A 17,183-nucleotide genomic window follows, 5' to 3' on the forward strand; every position below is an offset into this window, starting at 1 on the left:
AAAGTATCTTCCCTTTCAAACTCTTAAAAAGAAATAATGCATCAGAGTCATCTGGTTACATCGTGCAGCTTCTGTAGATGCATACTGCTACCAGAGGACAGTGACAATGCTAAAACATTCATACCAAATATTCAGTATGCAATTGGAATTACTTTCCAAGAAAACAGATCACTGAAGGGAGTTCTCAGTCACTTCCATGTATTGTAGACAATAGGTTATGAACAATACAAGGAAGAGTGTGGAATCTTTTTACTAGTAATGTATTGCTTATTCTTTCCTTTAACACTAGTAACAAAAGGTTGCTCAACATTATATCACATTAGCAAAGAATTTACCATAGAAGGTGACAATACCGTTTCAGTCTGAAGTTTGTCTTCTTATTAGGCATGTTTTCTCCTAAAAAAAAAAAAAAAAAAAAAAAAGGCTCAAAAAGCAGCATTTTCTTTTCTTGCTCTGAATAGTTTTTAAAGCAGAAAGCATGTGCAGTTGTAATACTTGGTGTGTAAAGTTGTTATTTTTTTCAAATATTTTCTTATGTAAATGTTGTTGATGTGTCAGCTGCGTGTCAGTGTATGTGCAGAACCCCAGTTTTCAAACTCTCCTATCCTATTAACGACGTAACAAGGGATGCACAAAGCCTTGCATTAGAAAAGGAGAGACATCTGACATTGACACACAACCTTTATTTTTATCTAAAGCAAAGGTCAGTAAAGCCCTTCTTAATTGAAGTCTCCCAGAAATAACCATTGATCCTACTTTGGAACAGAAGTACAGGTTGCCAAGAATAGATTTTGTGGAAATTGTTCTAGATCCAACAAAATTTTAGATCCTTAAAGGAGATAAAATGTGTTTGTGTTTTGTTTTGTTTTCTAGCCATTATTTAAAAACCAATAATGACTAAGACACTAAAAAGTTTTAAGGAAGCAAAAAGAGTGAGGGAGTTGAAAGCATTACCTGAAATTTGAACATACCGAAGTACAGAAAAAGGGTTTTGTCCCTTATCTGTAGGAAATAAACAGGCTGCTTTTATCAAATGGAAGCAGTTAAATGTCTCTCTGATTCTCATCAACAACTTCTAAAACCAAGTAGATGTTACTGATACTCTGCTTTTTTTATAAAGTACTATATTTTTCCCCATCAAATCTCAGCTCTATTTAATTTATCTATTTTTATTTATTTATCAGAGAGATTCTATTCTATCCCTCTGATTTCAAAAGCTAGGGGCAGATGAGAGCTGTTGTGTGTCTCAGGTATCTCATTGCTGTGCCTGGCAGCTTTTACCTATATTATACCATACGAAATCCTCCTGGTTTTGGGACCTATGATGTATGTGGCTAATGCTGTCTCAGTGCAATCAGTCTTCTACATAGCAATGGAGGTGGTGCAGCTTTCATTTAATAAAGTGAAAATGATAATATTTTAGAGGATTTAATAAATCTAATGTTGTTTGGTGTGTGTGGTTGGTTTTTTTTTTTTTTGGTAAAATATACCACTCTTATCTCCCACAAAAGTGCATACTTTCACTAACTAGAAATTTTAAGAGAGAAAAATTTGTTCTGCAAATGTGAGTAATTAAAAATTGGAAACACATTCTGTCATTAAGGTCTTCAAGCTGCATCTTTTCTGTATGGCCAACAGAGACGAGACTTGAGCAACTAGAACCTGAAAACAATCCACATGCAAGTGAACATTCAAACCAGTTATTAACCAGCAATTCATTGAAGCAGAAATTGACAAATTGACTACTAATAAAACAAAGAGAAATAAAAGCCTAGTGCTGAAGCTGTGTTGTCAGCAACAGAAACCTTTTGTTAAGGGAAACTGCTGACAGCATGTCTTTTATGGAAAGAAGTAAGATGCAAAGTAATTGCAATTTAGGTGTTCTTAAAATTAATTTAGCTAAATTGTAAAAAACGAAACAAAAATAAGCAGTCCCTCCCCCCCCCCCCGAAAAAAAAAAGTTTTAAATTATCTAAAATAACCTCTGAAATTAAAATGTCTGAAACTTTTTTTTTGCAGATTAGTTGCTCTATTTGACACACTGTGTATGCAGTCTCATTTATGTTGTCCATCTACACCATTCTCCTGGATCTGTAGCTTTGGTTTTTTAAAACTATTTGTAGGTAGCACAGCTAAAACTGTCTGGATAGCAGATTAAAGGAAAACTCTAGCAGTAAATTCCATATATGAAGCCTTTAACCTATCAAATGCTCAAGCATAATATATCTTTCATTATGAAAACCATTATGGTTTTGCAGGTATTTTCATTTCCCTAGTTATTTATCCTCCTGTATAAACAATGGTGCTGGTTTTGTGTACGTGCAAAAAGAAGCAGAAGGGATTGTTTTCAGATATGGATGATCAGTGATATTAATTCTAAAAAGATTGTTAGCAAAATTCTTCAACAGTAATGATGTTTTTGCCCTTTGGATGAACAATAACTAGAATTCAGAGTGCTGTTCTGACGGGATTGGAATCAGTCGTGTGGAGTGACCCTGGAAGACAGCAGAAGCGCTCATCTTTTCTAAGATTTTGTCTAAGCAACATCCTCCTGGAGTATTGGTCTTTAAATAAATCCCTTAATTTAATGGATGGAGAACATATAGTCAGTTTGTACAGTTGCCTTTCCTGGTTCCCTACACCTCACAACTGTTGAGCCAACCATCTGCATTCTGTCTTAAGAAATATTTTGAAGCCTGAGTTCCTCTCTAGACAGTTTTAAAGTTACTGTGAAGTGCGGACTATCCGACTGTCTGCACAGAGGAGCGCTAGAATCATACGCATCTGGAAATATCTTGCTGGTTTCTTGGTCTATGTAAATGATCTTGGGTATTAAGTCTTTCCTTTTTGTCTGCTCTATTTTGAATTTAAAAGGTAAAATGTTGTAAAATCCAGTATCAAATTTCGCTAATTAAAAATAACTGACTTCAGCTAAAAAGTCTAGATTTGAGGACCTTTGTTTTCTTCCCCTGGAAATTGTATACAATTAACATAGTTTTACCTCATGCTGACACTAAGGAATGGAAGCTGAAATCAAGCAGACTACCGATTTGCATTTATCTAGAATTTTTCTATATTGAAGTTGCTCAGAGTGGAATTTGAAATTGGCTTATTGACAAACAAAAATACAGGGGTTTCGCTCAAACTTGAAAGTGATCTGTTTTCAGCCATCTGTTCAGAGTTGAAGCAGCAGCAGAAGCAGACCCAAACCCATTAGATGAAAATGAACTGCTTTGTCCAGAGCAGTCGTGGTTTAATATTGCTCTTGGAAACTGAAATTGATAAATTCAATTCTGAATTTAGTTGTACTTTTTTTGGTGTTTACGAATGCAAATGCTTGCTATTTCATGCTGCTGACCCTGTAAATTTCACAGAGGTAGTTCTTGCCTCATCAAAAATTTAGTCTTTTTCATATGATTAATTTATGTGACTACTATTATAACTATGATAAACCAAGTTGTAGGTTATAGCCTTTGTGTTTATACTCTTTAATTCTGATTTATAGCTGCTATGGATCATGTTGCTTTCTGAAGTCTGAAGTTTTAAAATGGCTGTGACATTTGAAAGAGGAGACAACCCTATAAATTTGCTGTTGCATTGTTTTATACTAGTGTAGAAGTAAAATGCCAGATAGTAAGAGAGGTTTTAATACTCTTGTGGAATATTCTCCACAAATCTAGTGGAGGTTTTTTTGTTTGCTTGCTTTTTTGAAAGGGTGGAGGGGTGGGTGGCATGTCAATGGTTTTCATCAGTAAATTTGGGAGAAGTATTTTTACTACAGGACAGACTGAGATGGTATCTCAATACTAACTCTTTTTTTCCCCCGTAAGCCGAGAAAGTCTGTAAGTTGTGATGATCAACAAATCCTTTCGGCTGCTTGGTTTGTTTTAGAGTTGAAAGGACTTTGTAAGTCTTTAGCTGTATATATATTCACTGCAGCACTATTGGAATGCTATTGTCTCCATTCAGCAGTGAGGCGAAGAAGAAACACTGGGGCAACTGTCCCCATCTCAAAAACGTTTGTCCTTGTGGAGCAAATAGATGTGGTGGTTTTTTTTTTTTGGTTATTGTTTTTCTTTTTGTTTGTGCATGTGTGTGGTTGTTCTCATTTGTTTTTTAATTTAAATTGAAGAAGTGGGGAAAAACTCCCAAAATATTTGTGACAATGTAGGAAGTTACTAATTTCTCTATTATTTGTGGTATATTTTGATCATTTGTAGTAAGTGTTACATGTTACTTTCCATTCTGTTGGTAATCTCAGTGATGTGGGCTATTTAACAGTAAAACTGGGATTATGAAGAAGTAGTTCATTTCATAGAGGCTACTGATCCAGAACCTCAGTTTTCTTCAACTCTTCCATGTGATCTGCTTGCTTTGTTGACTTTTCTTGACATTCATCATCTCTTATTTAGCTATGCATGCTTCATTTAACTACTATGTAGATTCAGGATTTCACAGCTGTGGAACTAAGGATATGGAGTACATACCTTTAATTAAAAGCAAACAAAACCTACCCCAAAACCTGTCTTTAATGTGGCATATGGGAAATTTCTTACATATCAAATTACTCAGACTCAGTCTAGTACTCATGAAAAACACAAAAATGAATAGGAGTCTAGTTGTAAGATGCAAAACTGTTCACATTTCTTACCTTTTGGGTTTTTAGAGAAAAGAATCAGCTGACAGCGTCACATGCTTCCATTTAAAATTAGACTGCCTAAAAGAAGTCTTTGCAGCCCTGACTAATACATAATTTCACTCTTCTGCAGTAGCTAAGTGAGATTACGGTTCTTTCTATTTTGAGGTTTCTTAAGTATTTAAAGCCTTTGATGTCGTCTTGAAAATCCGGTCATGTCACTGCAACGTTTAGAAGAAAGTCTGTGTTGTTTGTTTTTTTTTCCAACACCTTGGATTTTTATTTTTCAAAAATCAGTTTCATTTTTAATAGTTCTTTCATCTTTGGATTTAGAAATGTGCTTTATTCATGTTCAAAGCACCTTCTAATTAGCTAAGAATGGTGACTTTGAGCAACGACCCTTTGTCATCACATTAACTGATTTAACAATTTTGTTCATACTGTTTCTAAATGTTCCTTTACTGTGGACTTTAAAACAAGTTTATTCTAAAAGTTCTAGTAAATACAAATGTAATTAAATTTAAAGCGATTTTTAAAAATCCGGGGGGGAGAAGAAATTGCTATTTATATTTCATGATAAAATTACATCCATTAAAGCTACTTTTTTGAGGTACCCATCTCAACCACAGAAAAATAAACCCACGGATGTGAAACTAGAATATTAACTTTCTTTGCAAGTTTAAGTCCATCTTATTTTTTTTATGTAATAATGTGAGGTAGATATGTATTGAAATACATTATGTAAGAGATCTTAGGTGGATGGTAGATTTTTTTATTGTAATCTTGTAATCTATAAAACATCAGAAAAGAATCAGAAAAGACACTGTCAAAGCTTTTAAAAGACAGAATGAAAGAAAGTGTGCTTCAAAGGTAGTTTAACTTTTTTTAAAGTTTAAGTAGTCTTTCCATTCTGCATATGAGATAAATACATGTGACTACACAAAGTCTGTTCTGGCTTGCTATGCAGTATGTAGACAGAAGAGAAAGTGCTCCTTTTTGTATTCTTAGTTTCACTGCCCAACGCCAGTGTTATAAAACTGAGAACACACATGAATGTGTTGAATACTATTTCTATATCTTATTTTGCAAGCGGGCTGAATTTTGGAAATTACAAACTTGAGATCAATTACATAAGAAATTGATAGATGTTATGCAGACTTCTGCCATGCATATATATTCAAATACTCTTTGACCTTGTATATAATTATTCATTACTAGCCTAGACAAGGCCTGCAAAAATATATTTTCCAGACTATAGTAGCATCATATGGTAGTTTCAAGCATAACTTGCACTTCAAATGACAATCTTATTTCAAGCTTGTGGGACACAGTGCATATGCCAGATTTTCCTGTTTGTTCTCAGCAAGGTTAAGTGAAATTAGACCAACTGGACAAAATATCCTTTCATATGGAAATTGTGTTGCTGTTTAGATGTCAGAATGGCACATGTACAAAGCAGCTCAGGTCTTGTACTGCTTTCCATAAAATAACAAATCCTTGAGCTCAAGGATGAGGATCTTGTTGGCTGTGCCTCAGAATCTAAGGAAATTAATCTTCTCTTCATCTTCTCTCTGTTGTACCCCTTTAGAAGCTGTAGTGACATATAGCAAAATATGCTGTTGTCTTTCTCCAGTGGATTGCAAAGTGCAATGTGTATTGTCAGCACTACAATGATGTTGTACCAATAGCCAAAAGAAGGAGTTTGATTGTTTCTGCTGTGCCAAGAAGCTATATATCTGTGTATATAGGATATTCTGCTGTTGTCAAGTATCTTGCTGTTTCCTGGGGTTTCAAATAACTTGCCTGTTTTACTTTGTGGGTATCTGAGTCAGGAGTAGGCCCCTGAGCCCTTAAGCTTGAGTGCCTGCTCAGATGAGAATAGGTCACTGGTAAGGTTTGTCTGTAACATGCAGTCATGCTACAGCATGCTACCAAAATTCATCAGTTCTCTTTCTTTGACTGGGGGTGTTGGTGGGGTGTGGAACAAAACAACAGAAAACCAACAACTATGCTTTAAGTATCTTTCTTGTCCATATAAGCTTCTACATGATTCCTTTATCATTTGAACTTCTGTTATTTAGTTATTTTTCGTATCAGTGTAACCTTTGTTAATCTTCAGTATCAAAAGTCCTTGAATAATGGGAACAGATGTGCAATCACCACATTTTGAAGCAATGCTGAGCACCATGTATACTTTGCTGGTCCAGCCTGCTCGCTTGTCTAGATTAACAGAAGACTGCTGCCATAATCTACTTACCTGTCTGACTTCAGAGACCCCCAGAGACAGGCAAATGTGTTCCAGTCACAGAGGTCCAGAGGAATGAGAAGGTATTAACTTACTAAACTAAAACTCACAGCTGGTGCTAGCCTCAGGTTAGAAAAATGAATTGATACTAACTTGGACTGTAATCTAGCAGCCAAAGTTTAGCTAATTTTATCTGGTTCATAATTATTATGATCACACAATTTAGTGTACCCAAAAATGCCTGTCAACTCCAACTACCACAGAGGTAACCTCTTACTATGACCCAGAAAAACCTGGAAAAGCTTCATAGAAGAAAGAAGCTTTCCAAGCTGTTGTCTGCATTTTTGCCAAGTAATTAGCCAGAATTTCCCAATTTTGATTTTGACTTTATGCTAAACAAAACTCAGAGATTTTGCTGGTTTAAGATTTATAAAAGTCTGAAATAGACAAAAATTCTGCTTTTTGGAGTTCAAATCTTGTGGTCTCATCAGAAGATAAAGCTTTAAATATATTTTATACATCCTTTCAAAAGGATATATTTATGTATATGTATATATTTATATACATAAATATACGTGTATTCTTACTATTTGAATTTCATAGTACTCAAATGATCTGTACTGCATCTTCTGTGAATTTGTCTCACAAGACACTTATATAAAATATAAGCCAGGGATTGGGGCAGAACTATGAAGTGTGCTCAGTTGGTTTTGGAGGTGTGATGCCCTGGTAGTCTTTTCTAAGTGCCTGGTTTTCTGACTGGGACATTTTATAAGGCTGAAAAAGAAACTTTAATTTCTGTACTGAAATTATAATTTATACAAAGTTTTTGCTCTGATTATCAAATTTAATCAGAAAGAATGGATTATGAGAAAGAATGAATATGGAGTAAGGAAGATGTAACAAGTGCATAGATGGAAAATAAAATGAAGCTATAAGTGGTAGCAGTTGCAACTGAATTATTTTTGTACTCTGTTAGTTAATTTAAGTAGTTTTATAAAGTCTAAAACTAAGATGTTGAAGTGTGCTTATAGCTTTAGGGAACTGTTTTAAGAGAATTACATCTCCCAGAGAGGAAACCAATGCTTTTACTTAAGAAGTATTTCACTTTTTATTTGGACTGTATCTTTAATCTACTCCAGTGCTAGGTATGCAAGTTCCACTTTTGCTAGCAAGAGTGTTGATCAAACTTTTTTTTTTCTTGGGTAAGTCAGACTTTCTAGGTATGTTCTAGGCTCTAACTATGTTGTTAATGCAATATTTTTTGTCTTTTAAAACAACCAACCGCACAAAATTTAATGTTCTTTGAGAAGTCACATAGGACTAGATAGAGTAGGGTAAGAGGTAATTTGGTAGATTTCCTCTACAGAGGAAAACTGTCTTACTATTTTTTTAAATTTTATTTAATAAATCTAGAGTTGCATAGCATGTATTTAAAAAGACATGCCAAGTAATATTCACTCAATACTTACTGCAAAACTTAGGCTAAGACACAACTTAATAGCAAATAGACTATGTAAAGCTATCCTACAAGTTGGCACGATTTAAATGTGGTATACCACTGATGGGTGCTTAGTTTGTGTAAAGAGTCTTAGGCAGAGAAAGCCTGGCAGTCCTTACTTAAACTCCAACTGCCCCTAATTGCTGCAGATTTTTGCAGAAGTAGCCTGTAAGACGTGCAAGGGCAAAATTATAAAGGTCAGAGCCAACGCGTTAACATTCAGTGAGAAAACTGAGTTGAACTGATTATGGAGCAAAAGAGTAATGCATGCTTGATAGAAAGCCCTCTTACATGGGCAGCTGTATTCAAGTCTAGCAACCAGTCTTCAGATGGCTTTGCTTAGTGTAGCTTATACTGTATTAGTTCACTTCTGACGTGGCAAAAACATGGACTACTCAGGTTAAATCTTTATTCAAATTTGACAACGTTAAGCAAAACCGAAGAAAGGTTTCTTGTCAGCTGTGTTGAGAAGAGCACTGAATGCCACACACACTTAGTTTTACTGGCTAAATTGAAGTCCTGAAATTCTGAATTACTTGGAGCAATTTTTATTGGACTTTTTTCTTTCTTTTGAACAGTTGTATTTAAATATAAATAACACAGCAGGTCTTTTAATAAAACACAGCAAGTGCCATTCTTTTCATTTATGCCTATTTATTTTAGGTAAGCATTTTTTTCATATAGAGTTAAGTGTGTGAGCATAGAAACATTGTGCTCCTTCAGAATTTAAATTAGCAGTTCTTTTAAAGTTTATTTTCTATTTTGCAAAGTTTGTCTTGCTTCTTGATGTACTCTGCTAAAGTTAACTTTTGACTTAGTGTATCACTGTTAATAACAGCATGTTTGTTTTTTTAAAACCACTTACAAAAACTTAAAACTTGCTCCAGGTGAATGATTTAAAATTTCATCCTAACAGTATGTACTCTAAAGAATTTTGCTTAGAAATAAAATATACTACTCATTTACTTTGTAAGTATAATTAAATAAGGGTAATTCATGTTATTTTATGGTATGTTAACATTTCTGCCTTTAAGTCTATTTATCTGCTTAGCTATATATTTTTTTTTTACTTCTAATATTTATTCTTTCTAGATAGTAACAAGAAACTCAGTGCCTCCATTATAAGATCATAATCACTGATACCACCATATAAATAGCTCAGACATAGTGGTTGGATAATAAGAACCTATATTCTCTCCATTTGAAATAATTAGTTAAACAAATTAACATAGTCGTACCCAGAAAGCATTCTCTTCTCCATTCTGAAATCAATACTGTACGAGGGTATGACATAATTTTGTGAATTTAAATTTATGAAAATAAACTAAGAGCTTTAAGAGTTGCTTGTAATTCTTATATTTTATTCATGTTTGGGATTTATTTTCCTTATTGATTTAAAAAATACTTTATAAATTAACCTGTTCTTTTTTTCTTGCGCCCTTATCCTTTCCAAGGTTATGCCTTTCTGCTGTTCCAGGAAGAAAGCTCTGTACAAGCTCTCATAGATGCCTGTCTGGAAGAAGATGGGAAACTTTACCTGTGTGTGTCAAGTCCCACAATCAAGGATAAACCAGTAAGTAGCTTATGCCATGACAATTATGCTGGCTGCTAACCCATTTGTTGTTACTCTTTTCAGTTAAATAAATAAATAAATACTTATAGTTAATTGACATGTCCATTTCCTGTTGCTGTCCTTGATGTTACATTGAATTGACTTTCTTTATCAGTGTAATGTGGTTTTAACATTTGCTTCTTTCTGATAAATGCCATGTTCAATTAACTTTTATATTTGGTACTTCTGGTATCTCACAGGAGTATGCATCCTTTTACAATGTTAGATATAAAGCAATTAGATTAAGCATTTTTTTCTTCTGTATCATTGGAAAGAAAAGAAAGCCGTATACAATGAAATGAAGAACTTAACCATGCTCTCCTCCTCCTCTTCCTCCTCCTTCTCATCCTTTCCCATTCCCCTCCATTAAAACCCAGATAGCTTCAAATATCCCCTGTACTCCATTAGGTTTCTTAATTATTATTTTTTCTGCATGCAATAGCTAAGAAATTTATAACTTAGGTATGTCTAATTTACCGCATATAAACTGCAGGGCAAACACAAGTAATGCAGACAGCTACAGCAGAACATATGGTAATCTGTTTGTATTGTTTGCATCTCTAAAGTTCTTTAATGCTACTCTTTTTTTGTGGCTACAGATACATACAGATAGATGGAAACTACAGATAAATATAATTAGATAAAAAATATGCTGCCTTTTTAAACGCTATTTAAAAGCTTACACAGATAAATGAATAATCTAATATTACAGCACAGTCAGTATGCTTATGCACTAAGATTGATAAACAGACAAATGAACATTTTTATCAAAATGACTTGTGAGCAGTTTCTTTCTAGTCTGAAGACTTCATCTCAGCTGTGTTGTTTGCTGCTTAACAGAAGTGAGCTATTGCACTTCTTAAATAAACTCCTTTTTGTATGCAAGTACAGAAATTAATTACATCTCTTCTACCCGTTCTATCGGTGCTTTAAAATTGCTGGATCTTTGAATGTGAAGCCCAAACTGCACCTGTAATTATATACAAGTGATAAAATATTCTGTATGTCCTTTCACAGATTTCTTGTTATAAATGGCAATTAGGGGCAGGCAATTAATGAGAAAGGAGAGTTTGATATGATGAAAAATTTAACTCAAGTGTGGCCTCTAGAGGTGATAAATGAATTGTCCACCTTCTTTCAAAAACAGATAAGCCATGTCCTTGAATTGTTTTGGTGGTTATGCCACTGATTTACTGCTTTTGCTAAATTAAAATTATGCTGTTAATTAGAGAGACTTGGCAATTGTTTCTTAATTTAAATTGAGTTGCCAAATTCCTTTACTAAAACCAATCTTCAATACTCTTTACAGGTGCAAATTCGGCCTTGGAACCTAAGTGACAGTGATTTTGTGATGGACGGATCTCAGCCTTTGGACCCAAGAAAAACTATCTTCGTTGGAGGAGTTCCACGGCCCCTCCGAGCTGGTGAGCCCAATGAAAATACTGGGCATGTAACAGGGGTTTCAGGTTATGCAGAAAAGACTTAAAAGGAGCGAGCGAAAGAGAGAATATATGTAAAAGAATTAGAGCAGGAAACACATTCTGTCTTTTCCAAAGATCATAGCTCACTTTCTAAGTCAACCAGTTTCTTCCTGCCTACAAAATACAAAATCTGAATATTTGTGATCTTTTAAATAGGTTACTAATTATAAGTAGAAACACTTTTCTTCGAATTTCAATAATATACTAGAACTTGGCTGATTTTCCTTAATATAGACCATCTTAATCCTAACCCTGATTTGTTTGCTAGATGCAGCCAAGTCTCCCTACCCTTTGACTAGAAGACGAACTTCCACCAGCCCATTTCCAGACGTTACATCTGCAGCTCTGATTTCTCTGTCTTTCTCAACCCTAACCCTAATTTTCCTGTGAAGCTATAGACAAGGCCTCTTAGCTGTTGCTAAGAAGATTTTTTTTTTTTTCCCAGCACAGGTCTCCTGCTAGTCTTGGTATCTCCACTCTGTACAGAAAATCACTTTCCAGACTCATTTTGATGTAGCTCTGTTTTCTCTCTCATTTTTTCTACCCTGTTTTTCTTCCACGGAGTCAGAGACAAGACTCCCTAACCTTAGGTCAGAGGAAATATTTATTATCCCAGCTGAGATCTATGGGCAGCCCCCACTATGCTTTGAAGGCCCTTTTCCAGCACAGCTCCCAGGTGTAGCTCAACATTTATTTATTGTTTCCCCCTTCATAATCCTTATATTTTTGCTGAGCCATTGACAAGGTCACAAAACCGTTAGGGAGCTGAAACATTTCTGCTAGATAGGTCTTCTGGCAGCCATCACTCCCTGTTACCAGTTCCTTTCCAACCTCATTCCGAGTCAGCTGCATAGTCTCTTCTTCTTAATCCCAATTCTAATTTTCGAGGGCTGTGGTAGGTAAGGAGCCTCAACTGTTGTCCCAAAGAAAGACTGCTAGGCCATGATTCTTGGTAGCTGCTGCTTTCCAGCCCCCTACGACTGTAGCTCCTCGCTTTCTCTTTCTTCCAATCCTAATCCTAAACATATTTTTTGGGGGAAGCTGTACACAAGATCCCCCAGTTATTGCTCTAAGAAAAATTTCTCTTAATCCAAATTTCTTGGCAGCTTCCATTTTCCTCACCATCTTAAAATAAGGCATAATTGTAAGAGAGGTTAATTATGTAAATGATAACAATTAAATATTGCCTCACTTCTAATTATAGCACTTCATAAAACTCTGTCGTTTGGCCTTTCAGAGATTATGTGCTATATTTGAGGACTGATGCTTAACCTCTCCAAAGCAGACAGGCAGTTTCCAGTTTTTCTTGTTTGCAACTTTCAAGATCTCATTCAGATGTTTTGTAAAGATGTCTGAATACTGCGTGGTTTTCTTCTCCTGGAATCGCATATGTTCTTTGTAGGCAAGAGTAACTTACTGGAACTACTATTTTAAATTGTTTTAAATGTTCTTGCTGTTTTTCTATACCATCACTTTCTGGGATCCTTACCTAAATGGTGATTACAAATCACAGAATCATAGAATATCCTGAGTTGGAAGGGACCCATAAGGACCATCAAGTTCAACTCCTGGCTCCACACGGGACCACACAAAAATCAAACCATGTCTGAGAGCGGTGTCCAAATGTTTCTTTAACTCTGACAGGCTCTGTGCCATGACCACTGCCCTGGGGAGCCTGTCCCAGTGCCTAACTTTCCTCCTGGTGAAGTACCTTCTCTAATGTCCAGCCTGAGCCTCCCCTTGTGCAGCTTCATGCTATTCCCTTGGGTCCTATTGCTGGTCATCACTGGAAAGTAAAAGAATCTTCTAGGCAGTACATTATGATGATAGTTTCCCCTTACTGTTTGGAGCATGAGTTTTATCTAGTTTGGTAGAATGAGTCAGATGTTTGTTTGCTCATTGCAGATGGATAAATTAGCATATGGTCTTCCCTTAATGTGACAAACACATTTATACAAATGGACATGTACTCTGTTTAATAGTAGGCTCAATTCTATGAGTAGTTAGCAAGTTTTGTGAGAACTACAACAATTTAAATATTTAGTAAAATATTTTTTTCTTTCTGGATATCTAAAATTGAACATACTACTGAAAGTGTTTTCACACATTAGCATAATGAAAATCACTGACTTGGCAGGTCCCACTACCTTGCTTTGCAAGAACTTGTCCTTTATCTATCTTTTTTTTTCCCCCTTTATTAACTTATAGAAATAACTTGGCTCAGTGACCATACGTCTTTGCACAACTTAAATGCCTCTTCTCCTTTTCTTAAGAAAAAATCTCTCTTTTCATTAAGAAATGGAGAAGAGGCATTTAAGCTGTGCAAAGACGTATGGTCACTGAGCTACTGAGTAAGTTCTTTATCCTAATCTCCATTCTGTACGTTTCCTGAGCCCTACACTCAATCTGTCATCTGAGTGATGTTTGTAACTTCTTTAGAATTATTGTAGTGTGAGGAAAAACAGCAAACCATTTTAAAAGATCCACAATCAAGTTAATGTTCTACAAAAATAATAAGTTAAATTGCACCCCAAATGTAGGCTTTCTTTAAATATAGTAAATTTTGATGTTTCACCAAATTTTGTTTCAAGTAGAAAGTAATTCCTTAGTCTTTTCAAACTCCTGGTATATAGCCTAAAGTAACAGATTCCAAATACGGGAGTATCTTTAAGTGATGTTATATGTGTGCTAGCATTAACAAATCGCATTGTTGTGGTAAATCCTGAATACCTAATTCCAAACAGCACAGTTTGAATTTACCTTATGACAAATTCCAAAACAGTTGACCTGATACCTACGTTAACAACGTAATTCTGCTTTTTGTTTTTCCCCACACTTGAATCACAGCAAGCTTTGTTTTTACAGTCTGTTTCTTTGACTTTATATTTTACTGTAATTCACATAGAGTTGTTTCAAGCTGTTGTTAAAACCAATGTTTAGGTTTGCTGTTTTAGACTTTGGAAGACATGTATGCTAAGGCAAATAGCAGTATTTCTTATGCAACAAACCAAACAAAACTTTTCATGTTGAATCCATAATATTTAAAAATTGCCTTCTTGCAGTTGAATTGGCAATGATTATGGACCGTTTATATGGAGGTGTCTGCTATGCTGGCATTGATACAGACCCAGAGTTGAAGTATCCAAAAGGTGCTGGCAGAGTGGCTTTCTCTAATCAGCAGAGCTATATTGCTGCTATCAGTGCTCGCTTTGTCCAGCTCCAACATAACGACATTGATAAACGGGTAAGTAAAATAGCATGGAATGGAATGATTGCTACTAACAAAACCGTACAGATTTAAAAAAAAACAATAAATAAATCCTTAAGCTAATACGTGTTAGAGAACACTGTAACCTCTGTTCTTCAGTTTACATTAGTTAATTATTTAAAAACTTATTTAAGCTGTCAAAGCAGAGTGGAAAAAATATGCCTTTAACATCTTAAGTAACTGTTTAGCACTAAAACCAGAAAATAGCTGCTGGTAAACTCAGTTTAGTCTTGGTTTTATTTGTTTTGAATTCTGAAGGTCAGATGTCATAGAATTACCCACCTTCTTTCTCCTGCTTTAGATGTTAGCTTATTGTGCATCAACAGATTTTATTTAGTGTCTACTTATATAGTTTCTGGCATTTCTGCTATTGTTAGGTAACTTTCTCTTTCTACATTGTATGTCTAGCCTTAAGGTTCGTAAAACACAGGGATTATCATAGGTATAACAGGTAATGCTGACCTCAAGATCTTGAGTATTATTTAACCAAAAATAGATGCCGATAAATCCTAGATGGGTAAAAGGGGGTAAAAATGGTGTTGGGTTTTTTCAGTTTATGGGTTCTATAGGGTGTTCCAAGTATAGAGCAAAATCCATGTCTTTGCTGCAATCTGAGTTGAAGACATTAAAAGGAAAACATTTCTTAATTTCCAAGAGATTTTATTTCTTTACACTTTCTATCTTCTCATCTTGATTACGTGTACAAATAACACCTATGTTTTTGAGGACTTAGTATTTAGAATTCTTCAAAAGATGCAGTGCTATGCATTATAACAATAGGGATGACTGTTTTTCTACTTAATCTAATATACGATGTTTATTAAAGAGTCAGCTTGACACATATTGGGTATGTCTATCACATGCAGTATATTTAATAACATAGCTGTAAAGCAGAGTCCAAGCTGGTTTTAGTTTCTCTTTAAAAGCCTGAAGTGAACTTTTTGTTAGATTAGATGAGGGCATGGAGTTAGTCTTTGAACTATTTTTCTGTGATGCTACTATACCTTATGACTTTAACTAAGACAAAGCTGTTCGTAAGTATTATTATTTTTTTGTCCATTTAATTCTTAAAATTTCTACTGAGACACTAACAAGATTAATTTTGGAAACTTAATCAAACTGTTAAACCCTCTGAGATTTATGTATTACCCATGCTTAAAAACTGGGTGATACATTTTCTTTCTAAGCTTTAAGACACAACTACAAATGATGCTAACTGGTAATTGTTACAAAAATTAATACTTTCCCCAGATGTCTGATTGAGAATTTAAGCTTAATTATCTTTTATCTGTTTTTAAACTAGGCTTATCTGTGAAGTTGAAGAAATAGGAATTCATTTAATTCTGTCCTTAAATGTTAATTTTTATATATAATAGATTGAAATCCCTGAATTGTACAGTATACATTCTTAAAACTATTTCATTAGGAATGAAAACAAGAAAACGAGTAAGAAAATCAATTTCAGACCTTCACAATTCATGCTTTGAAAATGTGAGTAGGTGGAGATCTAGGGATGTACATTGGACCTGCCTTCTTCCAGATTCATGTGAGATAGTGATAGACGCAGAATGATAGTGATAGATAGTGATAGAATGATAGTGATAGATGTAGAATGGCAGTTACTCAGACTGGTTCTATGTCATAACAGTAGTATAGTGTAACCAAAAAAAAAAAAAAAGACAGTTCTGGCAGATCCATATGCAAGAAATATAACTCGCTATATCAGATTTGCTTCAAATTAGTAACATTTGTTGAAATGTGATCAGGATAAACTGAAGTAAAATTCACCATAAAACTTTGTTGTATAGGATTCTTGTTTTTCAACTTAATACTTCATTCTGTATTCTTTAATAATTCTTCATTCTGTGTCTTTAATATTGGATGTATTTAAGCATAGTTACTGGATTCAAGTTTTCTTTGCATTATACTTAGCCAGAGAGTATCACTTGTGCAAAATAATTTATAATCAAAGTATGAATATTTCAACTTTTTCTATCTTTTAATGTAATTATCTGAACTTTATAAACTTTATGAACTGTATAAATAGCTTCACGGAGACACAGAAATTTACTTACATAATCTATTGACTTCCCCAGAATGAATAAACTGTCAATTTAAACGTGTAGGCATGATTCTGAGGATCAGATACAGGAGAGAATGCACATGTTGTCAACTCCTGTAGTAGTAGTATTGTGAATGCCTAGTCATGCATCAAAATACTGCTGTTTGGCAGAGGTGCTTTAAAAACAACAACAAAATCCCCATCCTAGGATGTTTATGACTGAGAGTAGGACAAAAGTCAGTGACTCTCAAGCGTGTTTGTAGTTGATTGCAAGGCCATAGTTGGAACAGCTACAAATCTTACTATGTTTCTAGAGCTAAAAATAAAAGACATAGTGATTTTAATAGAAGTTTAATACAAGCACATTTAATTTTGTTT

At 34.6% G+C, this 17,183-nt stretch overlaps 1 protein-coding gene and 1 long non-coding RNA gene across 19 annotated transcripts in view; one reads left to right on the forward strand and one right to left on the reverse strand.

Moving 5' to 3' along the window:
- Positions 1-17,183, forward strand: part of CPEB3 (cytoplasmic polyadenylation element binding protein 3) — a 93,919-nt gene that overhangs the window by 70,525 nt on the left and 6,211 nt on the right. For all 15 annotated transcript variants that reach the window (XM_080596487.1, XM_080596488.1, XM_080596480.1 and 12 more), the window contains 3 exons: positions 9,837-9,955; positions 11,304-11,418; positions 14,538-14,719. In XM_080596487.1, coding sequence (XP_080452613.1) covers positions 9,837-9,955; positions 11,304-11,418; positions 14,538-14,719 — 416 coding nt within the window. The remainder of the gene's footprint in view (positions 1-9,836; positions 9,956-11,303; positions 11,419-14,537; positions 14,720-17,183) is intronic.
- LOC308196837 overlaps positions 1-17,183 on the reverse strand; it is a 47,074-nt gene that overhangs the window by 11,064 nt on the left and 18,827 nt on the right. For 2 of the 4 annotated variants that reach the window (XR_013952429.1, XR_013952431.1), the window contains one exon: positions 354-396. The exons of 1 other annotated variant lie outside the window; for it this stretch is intronic. This is a non-coding gene — a long non-coding RNA (uncharacterized lncRNA). Of the gene's footprint in view, positions 1-335; positions 397-17,183 lie in introns of all 4 variants that reach the window. One more of the 4 variants, XR_013952432.1, reaches the window with a different exon arrangement.

This window comes from Anser brachyrhynchus, assembly GCF_964034855.1.
Source record: "Anser brachyrhynchus genome assembly, chromosome: 6".
Taxonomy (NCBI): Eukaryota; Metazoa; Chordata; class Aves; order Anseriformes; family Anatidae; genus Anser; species Anser brachyrhynchus.